The sequence below is a fragment of the Papaver somniferum genome, chromosome 7 (assembly GCF_003573695.1).
Source record: "Papaver somniferum cultivar HN1 chromosome 7, ASM357369v1, whole genome shotgun sequence".
Taxonomy (NCBI): Eukaryota; Viridiplantae; Streptophyta; class Magnoliopsida; order Ranunculales; family Papaveraceae; genus Papaver; species Papaver somniferum.
Window position 1 is genome coordinate 34,239,847 of NC_039364.1, and position 11,630 is coordinate 34,251,476.

General features: G+C 36.9%; 1 protein-coding gene across 1 annotated transcript; it reads left to right on the forward strand.

The window, feature by feature from the left end:
* Positions 1 to 249: 249 nt before the first annotated feature.
* Positions 250 to 11,510, forward strand: LOC113296941 (vacuolar protein sorting-associated protein 51 homolog). The gene is made up of 20 exons (XM_026545314.1): positions 250 to 580; positions 2,275 to 2,414; positions 3,260 to 3,314; positions 3,396 to 3,503; positions 3,983 to 4,081; positions 4,210 to 4,287; positions 5,182 to 5,259; positions 5,583 to 5,705; positions 6,524 to 6,624; positions 6,756 to 6,823; positions 7,754 to 7,827; positions 8,113 to 8,179; positions 8,737 to 8,852; positions 8,950 to 9,216; positions 9,339 to 9,455; positions 10,000 to 10,071; positions 10,173 to 10,223; positions 10,394 to 10,624; positions 10,704 to 10,880; positions 10,969 to 11,510. Exons 1-20 carry the CDS (start codon positions 383 to 385, stop codon positions 11,080 to 11,082), a joined length of 2,334 nt encoding a protein of 777 aa, XP_026401099.1. The 5' UTR covers positions 250 to 382; the 3' UTR covers positions 11,083 to 11,510.
* Positions 11,511 to 11,630: the final 120 nt, after the last annotated feature.

Consider the following 11,630-nt stretch of genomic DNA (forward strand, 5'->3'; position numbering starts at 1 on the left):
CACGGTGAGATTTGCGCTCTTTCACGTTGACTCTCTTTTATTTTGAAAGGGACAGACTCTAAAACAGTCTATCCTTTAATCCTTGCTCTTAGAAAAAAGAAAGAAAGAAGAAGCTGTGCTGAAAGCCATCTTGAAGACCAAGGTCATGCCAACGAGACTGAAAAAACAAGATGGCTTAGCCGAAGGGGCACCCATCAAAGCCGTAGCCGACGCCCAACGTACCCAAAAAGGCCCACTACCTACTTACTTTCATTTTCTTACACTGACAAACAAATTCGCTCAGATCTGAGAAGAACAACAAGAACAACAAAGAGAAGAGAAACGATCTGCTAATCAGAAGAAGAAGAGGAGAGCAAGTTAAAGAAAGAAAGGATTCCTGAAAATGGCGGTCGAAGATGTACCACCGTTAGATGATAAAGCAAAGAGAATGAGAGATTTATTATCAAGCTTTTACTCCCCTGATCTTTCTTCTTCATCTTCTACAATGGCTGCTAGTGCTGCTGCTGCTGTTGCTAAACAAAATTCACTCGAATCTATTAATTCTCCTTCTTTTGATCCAGATCAATACATGAAACTTTTGGTATATACATCTCTTTCAAATTTGTTCACTTAAAATTGTTTTGCTTTTGTTTGTGGCATAATTTTTTTTTGTTTGTAAGTTTTAGATCGCGATCTGATTAAGTGTATATTAGTTGGTAATGTGTTTGAAACTATTATTTTAAGGAAATTGTCAAATGAGGACTAGTTTGAGTGTCTAATTTTCAATATCCAGTATGAAAGATAGGTAGATTTTAGGTAAACCAATAATGTTAAGCTGGTGCATATGGTATTTCAAGAAGGAATATGGCTTACTTGATCAAATGTAGTTTAATTATGACCAAGAATTTCTCAAAGTAACAGGTGTTATGAGAGTGTTTAGTTTAGTGTCTTAAATGAGTTCAGAAAGTATTTAGGATTGAATGTTGAGTGTTAATTCAGCTAGAATCTAGAGTTCACGAAATCATGTCTAATAAGTGATCAGAAAGGTTTTGCAGTCAAGGCTGTGGGAGTGAATTCATTAGAATATTAAGATTAAGGGTGATGACTCTTGTCAATTTAATAATTTTATAATTGAATGACCTTAACTATCTCGAAGGAAGCCTTTACTCGTAAGTGGCCGGTTAGGACAAAGAAAAAGCTGTTCTTTAGAACTTGCGTTACTTTACAAAGGGAATAAAAGGATATTTGTAGAACCACAATGGATAATTATTAGTACATTAGGAACAATACATGGAGGTTCAATTTGATTTACCGGGGTGAAGATACAGATTTGTGGAAATACAAAACCAAAAGGAATTTGTTTTTCCATTGACTCGCTTCCTATATTCATAATTTGCTCGTCCTTCTCGGCTTCTTTGTCTCTTCAACAGTTGCAATTATTAGCTCTCGGTATGATTGTCACGCTTACGCTGACCAGCCAGCTTACATCTAGAGATATAGTTTTACCAGTTTGCGTCATATGCGTGCACATTCATAGCATTGGTCAACTTTCAGTTCCAAGCTGACTAGGATACCTTGTAGGTGGTTTGCAGTTACTCTACGGGCTTTTAAATCAGTCTACTAGTCTGTTCGGATTGCTTCGGTGATCTGGATGTATTTTTTCTGCACATCGTTTGTTTTTTCCTTTTTTTTTTGGGAAACATAAAAGAGTCAAATAGTGCTTCTAAACAAGTTAAGCTCGGGATGCGCCATGTAACGGCTCACACATGTGTCTTATGTTTTAATATACCTTTTCACTGGAACTTTAACTTCCTATTTCCATCAAAACCAAAACCTTTTTCGCTCAGAAATGTTTACGATTCGGTCAAGGTTGATGTGTTTCAATCCATGTGGTGTTCTAATGAAGTCAGCAAGTAATAGCTTGCATTAGGTAGGCTAGCTAGAATGATGAAGACCTTTTAGCAGGTCTCATTGATTGCTGATCAAATTAGGGAAATTGTTAGGGATGTGTTCTAAAATCCCATGAGTTGGTTGACTAGAAAATGCACGCAAGCCTTTGCACCTTCCCATGATTTTGGACATTTGATTTCTTGTTTGAAGATTATAAAATAATATCAAAATAATTAGGAAGAAATGATCAAGATCAGGCATGGGTTCCAAACTCTATTTTACGAAACTCTAATATTTTTAATGGAATCCTTCCACCACTTCTCTGTGCTGCTACAAGACCCTTCTCATGTAGTCTCTTAAGTCTTAATGTACAATTGATTTTCAGTTTTGATTGCCCGTGTGCAGATCCATAAATCAAACCTGGAGGGACTTCTTCAAAGACATGTTGAAATGGCTGCCGAAATAAAAAATCTTGACACCGATTTGCAAATGCTAGTATACGAAAACTATAACAAGTTTATTAGTGCCACCGAAACAATTAAAAGGTATGTAGTATACAAGCATGTATAGTAGGGTTAACACCATATGCTTGTGCCAGAACGATGAGACACACTTACAGTCTTATTAAAGATACAGCGGATTGGTATCACTTTTTACTTTGGTTGCACGTCCGCTCTTATTGTTGTTTGGACATAACAAGTTAACATAACACTAGACCTGAGTGTTATTGTTGTAGAGGAATCTCACAAACATGGTTTTTGTTTCAAGAATTTTGCTGGACCAGTCCTACTTGTGGACGTGATGTAATCAGAAGATAAACAATCCAAGTACCATATTTTCAAATTCTTAGTTAGAGATACAGATAAGAGTTACTCCTATTGTAATTAGTGTATTAGTCACTTTTAATGGTGTCATGCTAATTAAAATGGTGGAAAGCTCTTGTCCTTTGTTGAGCAGTGAAGATACTGCTCAACCAAGGTCGTAGACCTCGTATATGTGATTTTTTTTTTAATTTTTATTCTCTTGTATAGTTGTATGTATTCAAGGGGCACCGCAAGTGCTTTCTTTATTTCAGTGAAAAGTATTTAAATACTTAGGTATCTTTGAACTAGGTGTAACCAGTAGGCGAATAACCGTTTCCCTCATCCAGTAGATGGTTAAATGGAAATTCATACCGTAACGACTACTGCAACCAAACTTGAGACCCCTCATTTACCAAATTTGAAGCACTTGCTAGTTCTTTCTGTCAAGTGCGTGATGTAAACAGTGAGTCACGTGTGTTTAGATTCTCATCTCATGCTGTTTCAGTATTGATGAGACACTGTCATAGTTAGGTTTACAAGTAGCTTTGTTACATGAACTCAAACGACTTAATTTTTTTTTTCTGCAGGATGAAAAATAACATTGTCGGAATGGAGGTCAACATGGAGCAGCTTCTCGATAAGGTGTATATATCTTTCATTTCACAATTTATGTGATTGGGGTTTATTAGGAAAGCATTAACTAATTACTTGCTCGTATCGCAGATCGTGTCTGTGCAATCTAAAAGTGACGTGGTCAATACATCTCTTTTCGAAAAGAGAGAACACATTGAGAAATTGCATCGGACGCGCAATCTTCTTCGAAAAGTTCAGGTATCAAATGTACCTAATCACACTTTTTGAGTGGTAGGTACTACAGAGAATCAGTGAATACAATGAACCAACTATATTATTAGAACAAGATTGATTCATATGAAATAGGACAGCGTGCATATAGTGGATTTGTTTATGAAAATAAGACCTTGAGTGTAAGCAGACGAAACAAGCTAGGTGATGTTAATTGGAATGAAATAGTCATATGATTAGGGTGGTTTGGAATAGTAGTTGAACAGATCCTTTGACGATGCTTTAAGCCTTTTACCTCTTCTAGCTGTGTTGGTGCTAGAGTTCTATTGATATCTGCGGCATGAACAAAATTGAGTACGTGCATAAAGGAAATGTAAATGGTTAGTCAAGTATAATATCAAACAAACTCTTGATTGGATGGAGAGAATATTCTCAAGAATTTATGAGCGTAAAATATGTTACCCATGTATATTCACCACAGCTTTCATCCTTTTCTGAAAAAACAGTTTATATATGATCTTCCTACTCGACTTGGGAAATGTATCAAATCAGAAGCTTATGTTGATGCCGTGAAGTTTTATACCGGAGCCATGCCAATTTTTAAGGTATTTTCTCTACCTGGCTCTTCCACTGTTTTATACTTCTACTCAGTTTTCTGTATACTGTTTGTTGTTTTCTTTTGTTAAATAAAATATAAATGGCGTTTATATGAAATTATGTGTCTACTCTTTAGGTATATGGTGACTCATCCTTCCAGGATTGCAAGAGAGCATCCGAGGAAGCAATGGGTACAATCATAAAGAATCTTCAGGTACACAATTTTCTCCTTTAATTTAATATGATACTTATGCTTTGGCTCTATATATAATTTCTAAAAAATCACCATATGGGCACATTATGGGAAATAGATAGTCATATACTGTCCCTCCTTGTTTTCCTATATACTCCCTGCAGAACCCTCTTATTCCCCACCAGTTTCTTTAACACTTATATGCGCAACTAGTCATTTCTTTTGAAGTTGTAGGCAGCGGAGGACAAAACTGACATGTAGAAATTAAAATATATTCTCTTGTGCTCCACCAGCTTTTTTGTTTGAGCTCCACAACTAGTTGTAGAACCCTCAAACTTTAACACTTGGCCCATGCTCTGACCATTTTAACATCTTCTTCAGCCATTTTCATGATGGACAGCTTGTTAGAGTTTGAAATCTCACCTTAGAAACCTACTGTTACTATTGCTTCCTCAAACTCCAATCCACTTTCACGAAGCTGAGAGTTCATGATTTTTCTATTTTGGGTTCGTCTAACCATGATTTCCTATCGCTCCTGTCTTTCATATCCCTCTAAACCCTCTTATTTTATGGATATTCCCTGTTTTAAATTAGCATTTCTGTAGACCTGAAAATGTACTTGGAGAGGATTAATTGCTGGAAAGAGTTGGGGAGGTACCAGCACAAGCTGATTTTGTCAGGATGTGCACCCCATCGTCTAGAGGCTAGGTTTGAACTGGATAGGTTTTGGTACATAAAGTTTGGGTCCTGTGAAATTGTACTTATTGGAATCTTGAATGTGATATTATATCATATATCATGAATAACCTTCTGTACGTGATGGTTGCAATCATAAATTAGATTTGAAAGCGCGAAACTTTTGTATCCAAATGCTGCAACATCTAGAGTTAACTATTCTTAGTGTGTTTGTACCAGGCAAAGCTTATGTCAGATTCTGAACATATTGAAGCGAGAACAGAAGCTGTACAACTTCTTAAGCAATTGGACTTTCCGGTTGGTAACTACAATTTTTTTTTTTTTTTTGCTTGTTATATGTATATATTCACCCCTTGGTACACTTATGATATTGATAAGTTACTGTGCCTCCCCAGTATGCTACTAAAAAATATTAATTATGATAACAAGATTTTTGACAAATTTCAGAAACATAGGTATCCTAATAAGAAATTCGAGTCTGTACTCTGTAGCTGCCTATATATTCTTGCTTACCAGTGGAAGCAGTTTCTGTCTCTTTATCTATGCAGTATCCTTTTTCTTCATATCTCATTACCTGATGGCAAATGCTGACTATGAGATATTATTTATTGTTTTTGCAGGTTGACAGCTTAAGGACAAGACTACTTGAAAAGTTACAGCACTTCGTGGGGGACCTTCAGCTTGAAGCTACTGCGGGGCAGACTACTGAAGTGGATACCGAGCAGCCGATAAAAGTTGGAAAGGTTTTTAAATTCTGTCTCTTTACTCATAGTAGATTTGGGATCTGAATGATTAGCTTGTTGTTGTCTCTTCACCTCGTGATTTTTGAACATTAAAATTTGCCTATTCGGACTGTAAGTCCGTCGTTCGTCCATGCATGTGTCCTATATGGTGCAGACCTATGTATCATTTGCTCTATGCGAGTCTTTTTTGTTTACAAAAAAACAAATAAAAAATCTTTTGCCAGCAAAAGGAGATCTTTTTTAAGTGCTAATCAAAGGAACGGAAACAACAATAAATGGAAGATGTTGGCCAAACCATCCAGCAAACAGAACAACAAGATAAACTATAAGTAGCATGTTTGGGACATTTTTGCAAGTTCTTCACTTAACTGTTTAATTCCCCTTAGGTATTCTGTCACCATTAACCTTTAACTGGCTTATATTCTCAATTTCTTGATGTAAAAACACCAATCACAGGAGACTAAAATCCCTATAGTGCGTTGTGGCATCTTGGCCAAGGTTACATAACTCCATATGATAAGCTTATTGAAGTAATTGTTTATGGGCTTAAAGTTGAAATTTAATACATGCTGAACAAATTTATAGATGAACAAGAACGAGCCTTTCCTATTAGCTGCTTTCTGTTTCTATTTCGGGAATGATTTCTGTTATTGATTCAGCCTTAAAGCTGAAGCCATTCCACAAGTTTTGCATAGTACTTGCACCTGTAATGGATTGCTTGCTAGCCTTCTTTTATTTGCATCCCATCACCCATGAGCATAATTTTTTTCATCAGAATGATGAACCATCTTACAGTTTAGCTTTATTCTCCTACTTAGGCTACGGTACAAGACTTCGCAGAGGCTGTTCGTGCTTATCGGGTAATATTTCCTGAGTCAGAAGAGCAGCTCACTCAGCTTGCAAGAGAATTGTTTAGCAGGTATACATGTAACTGGTATTCTTCTTCTTTTCCCTCTCTTTTAAATTACCTTAAAGTTTCATCTGTTTGTCACTATTGTAGCTGAATGCTTTTTCTTGTGAGATTCTGACCTTGATTTTTTCTTTGAAAAGGCACTCGAAGACCATTGAAAACCGAATAAAAAAAAAGGTTGCACCGTCAGATATATTGAAAATGCTCCGTAAGTACTCTATCTTTTTATTTCTGATCCAAGTACACTAAATTAATATATTAATTTTGCATCATGAGTTTGTACGTAACTATTGTCCAGTATGAGTGCGACTTCATTTAAGTCAGAAAACAAATTACTATCTTGGGATTTAACCAGCAGTTAACAGGAAAAAGTAGTAAAAAATGAGTGGTACAAGTCTGCTGTTTTATGCATCGATTACAGTTTTTTTTTTGCATTTACCAGATTATTTCTCTTTCACGGGCGACCCATCTTGATATTCATGTTTATTGACGCTGTTGGTGATACATTTTTTCTTTATGTGAGAGGCTGTATTGAGTGATCTTTTAGCTTTTCCTCTGCTCATCTATCCAATATTCCCAGTTCCCACAGTCATAAACAAGAAATTTCAATTAAAACCTTGAAAGCTCTAGTGGACTCTAATGCTGTCCCGTGGGCCAATAAAGCAAATGTTTATGTATGATGAGCTTTTTGGGAGTTCACTTATTATCAGGCAAGACACTGTCTGGTTAAGAAGGGGGAAATCATCAAGTAAAAGGCTGATGGTGCTAGGCTATAGCCTATTAGTGGAATGTTCTACAACAACCCCTCATAGTAGATATGGAAGCCTAACAGAAAAACATGCTAGCTGACAGCTTATATATGCTTGTTAGCCTTAGTTGGTTCCAGGATTCCAGGTTAATAGCGAAGAAATAGGCAACCGTGTCTTTTCTTCCATATCTTTCAAGCTTTATACACAAATTTGGTAAACTGGCAAAGTTTAATGGCTAGTAGAGCTGTCGCCATGTCTATTGGTCACTCATGTCCAACACGAGTACCAGAGTCACTATGCATAGACATGGCAGAATTTTGAAAAACTAGGTGTCATGGATACGCAGATCTCTATGTTAATTCATAAGTTATTGCAATGGATGATTGCAGGAGTTATTTGGATGGATATTGCGGTGATGGATGAAGTCTTGCCCGAGGCTGCTCTCCCATTATATTCTCTTGAGGTCTACTACCATCTTTCTATATGTTTACATTGGTGGTATCTGGTGATGATTATCGAGCTTCACAATCTAAGAAGTAGTTCCCCCCTAATTGATCTTAGAAGTTTGTTTTTGATGTTAATGTCCAATGCATGTCCTTCCAGTCCGATCTCTGTTTTGATGTTAGTTGGAATTCCAAATTGCAATGTTCTTTTTACTTTAAAATTGAAAACACAATCTTATAGTATTTGATAAACTTATACATATACCTCTTGATTTGTCTTGATAACACAATTATAATGATTTTAGGTTGCCAGAGATGTAACGAGGCAATATGTGAGATGCGCATTCTCCCATCTTCTACAAGACGTCTCAGGTGACTCTTGTTCTAGCTATAATGATAAATTATTCTAGACTTACATTTCTATTATTATAATGTGCCTGAGAAGTACTTCCGCAAGGCATCTCCTTCTCATACCCAGAAAATTTTCCAATTTTACCTCTGTAAAACAAAAGTGACGACATTTATTTCCATTCCTTAAAACTACGAGCAACACACGCGAATCTAGACATAGTTAATTTGACAAGTGGATTTCACCTAAATCCCTATTGTTCTTTAGTCCTAAAACAACTAATATGTAGGCGTGGAATGTCTTCGTAAGCAAAGCAATGAAAAGTTTGGTTTTTCCAACCTAATGTTCATATTAAGGAGTTTCCATGCGGTTCCCAGTTTTTGTAACTAGTTCTTTTAGAACTACTTTTGTTATGTGAGAAATGTTGTTTGACAGAGATGCCACTATTTTAAAGATTTAAATCAACAAAGTCACATGATTCATAGTCTCTTTGTAAATTTTCATTCTCAGTCCAAGTTTGTTTATATGTTATCCATCTATGCATTCCCATGTTCTGAGTTAGAGTTGTTCAAAATGGCAGAGGCCCTCATGAGAGTACATGCCAAGCCAAAGGTAGGGATAGAGGAGGATTGCTTGCAGGTTGCCCTGGATGGAAGTAAAAGGGTTGTGATTCAGGGCAGCATGGAAGTCCTACTGGTAACAATCCAGCACCTTACTTATAAATATGGAGCATATTATTTCACATATTTATCTGCTTAGCAAATTAAATGGCTATGTGTCTTGTTTATTCTAGGGATTTCGCCAGCTTCTTGATGATAACCTAGAGATATTAGTGAAGTTGAGAGACTCAATCGTCGATTGGGTACAAGATGGTTTCCAACAATTCTTCAAGTCACTTGATGATTACTTCCTTCTTATTTCGGGAGGAAGTATTCCAACTACCGAAGATCAAGATTCAGTAGACGCGACGAAGGGGGAGAAAGTTCTTGCCGGGCTTGTTCTTGTGTTGGCCCAACTTGCTGTTTTCATAGAGCAAAGCGCCATTCCTAGAATTACTGAGGTAAGGAGTTGTTGATGTTTTCTTTTGCTTATTTGTTTTTCTAATGCTAATGGTAAATAATAGTTGTAGACCTGTAGTCTCATCACCTGTTTTATTAAAAAATTCCATCTTCCATTTATTAGGAAATAGCTGCCTCTTTTTCTGGTGGAGGGGTTCACGATAATGAGAATGGACCTGCATTTGTTCCTGGAGAGATCTGTCGCACATTTCGGGCAGCGGGCGAAAAGTTTCTCCATCTAGTATGTGGATATTTTCATTTAGTTATTTTTATAGCTTGTGGATTTTGGCTCAAGTCATGTGTACAGATGGAGTATTGTTGCCTTCAGAATTTTTTATTCCGCTATTGTGCTAGAAAATATATTGATGTAGGGTCGCAGAATGACATAAATTTATTTGAAGATGGTGGAACATTAAGTGGGCTTTGTGACTGTAGCGGTTCGCAGTATTAGCTTAGGAAGATTTAATGACCATGCAGTACTTTTCCGTCTGTAGGTGTCACATACTTTTACACATAGTAAAGCTTAATTATGTTTTTGATATGTGTGCTAATGAAAAAAGAAAAGCCAAATTTATTAAAGATAAAAAAACACAAGATACACACACGATACAAAGTCTTAATTTTATTATGTACCTGCTAAAGCCTCCACATGTGTCCTTGACTCCTTGTTGTATGTGTAACTAGTGATAGTTCTTATTAGTATATTTTAGTAAGTTCATCCAGTGCCTCACGAGGGTACATCTAAACTCACCTGAGAATGCCTTGTCGAATCTTTCTCTCTGCAGTACATCAATATGAAAACTCAGAAGATATCTGTTCTTCTCAGAAAGAGGTTTACAACACCCAACTGGATCAAGGTCAGTAGTTTCTTTTATTTATTCCTCCATGCGTTGTATTGTGTGACACTAATAGATCCGTGAATTTGCTTTGCTGACCTTTCTGATTAAACTTACTGCAGCACAAGGAACCCAGAGAAGTTCATATGTTCGTTGATTTACTTCTTCAAGAGGTATGGCCATTTTATTTTCCACCAATAGGAAGCTCTCAATCTCATAGTCATCACTTGGATGCTTACTTTATCTCGTGTGTTGATTATCATCTGAGCTTCTTGATTCCTTCATGCTTCCTATTTTAGCTCAAAGTGCATTGACAATCTTTCTTTCCCATCCATGTGTTTAGCTGGAAGCCATAAGGAATGAAGTAAAACAGATTTTACCTAGAGGGCACGCCAGAAAACATCGTCGGTCTGACAGCAATGGGAGCACTGCTTCGTCCCGTAGTAATCCAATACGTGAAGATAAAAATGTGCGATCAAATGCCCAACGGGCAAGGAGCCAACTTCTAGAGACCCATCTTGCGAAGTTGTTCAAACAAAAGATGGAAATTTTCACAAAAGTCGAATATACACAGGTAACTAGTGATTTCTGTGACAATGTGCATGTAAAAGGTGAAGCAAAGCAGTTGACTTCTATTTTCATTATGTTTCCAGGAATCAGTTGTGTCAACTATGGTGAAACTTTGCCTCAAGAGCTTCCAGGAATTTGTCAGGCTCCAATCTTTCAACCGCAGTGGATTTCAGCAAATTCAATTGGATATTCAGTTCCTAAGAACCCCTTTAAAAGAAATTGCTGAAGATGAAGCTGCCATTGACTTCCTATTGGATGAGGTGAAAAACTTGATATAAATCGTACATGAGCTTTGTAGAAAGTTCTGCTAAATGCTTTTCTTCATTGTTGTGGATGTTACATTTGTAGGTAACTGTTGCCACAGCTGAGAGGTGTCTGGACTCGACCCCGCTGGAGCCTGCTATCTTGGACAGACTTATACAAGCGAAATTGACCAGGGGCAGAGACCAAAACAACAACTGAGAGGTGTCTAGACTCGACCACGCTGGAGCCCGCTATCTTGGACAGACTTATACAAGCAAAATTGACCAGGGACAGAGACCAAAACAACAACAATTCAATGCCTTCTGCTTGATGAGACTTCTGCTTTGATGAGAACTAGTAACACACAAGTATATAGACTCTCTGTTTTCGTTCTTACACTCGGTTTACTTCTTGTCTGTGTAGTGTAACTGTTAGAGTGCAACCGCATCAACTCATCCGTCTGTTAGAGTTTTACAGGATTTGTTAAACGTGTTATATTTGTGCTTGCGGTCCTGTAAACACTGACTATATCTCAGTGTATAAATAATGTGTCTGTACTTTCTCTTCCTGTAATGGTTAATCTTGATCTTTTCTAAAATGTAACTATGGTAATAAGATTTGAGTATTCGACCCTTGATTAAAACTGAGAAAAAGTGTCAATTTTATAGAGATCAATATTGTCGTCAGCTTGTCCTGGTGGAATATAAAAATGCCCACCTTCTCGAATCAGTTGTTACCTAATCGATTACCAAATAGTTGACATGATC

Excerpts from the sequence above, each read along its gene's own strand:
- LOC113296941 (XM_026545314.1), top strand. The coding sequence starts at position 383 with ATGGCGGTCGAAGATGTACCACCGTTAGATGATAAAGCAAAGAGAATG. Across the intron at positions 4,082-4,209 it reads GAGCCATGCCAATTTTTAAG|GTATATGGTGACTCATCCTT; the intron begins GTATTTTCTCTA and ends TCTACTCTTTAG. Across the intron at positions 5,260-5,582 it reads TTAAGCAATTGGACTTTCCG|GTTGACAGCTTAAGGACAAG; the intron begins GTTGGTAACTAC and ends TTGTTTTTGCAG.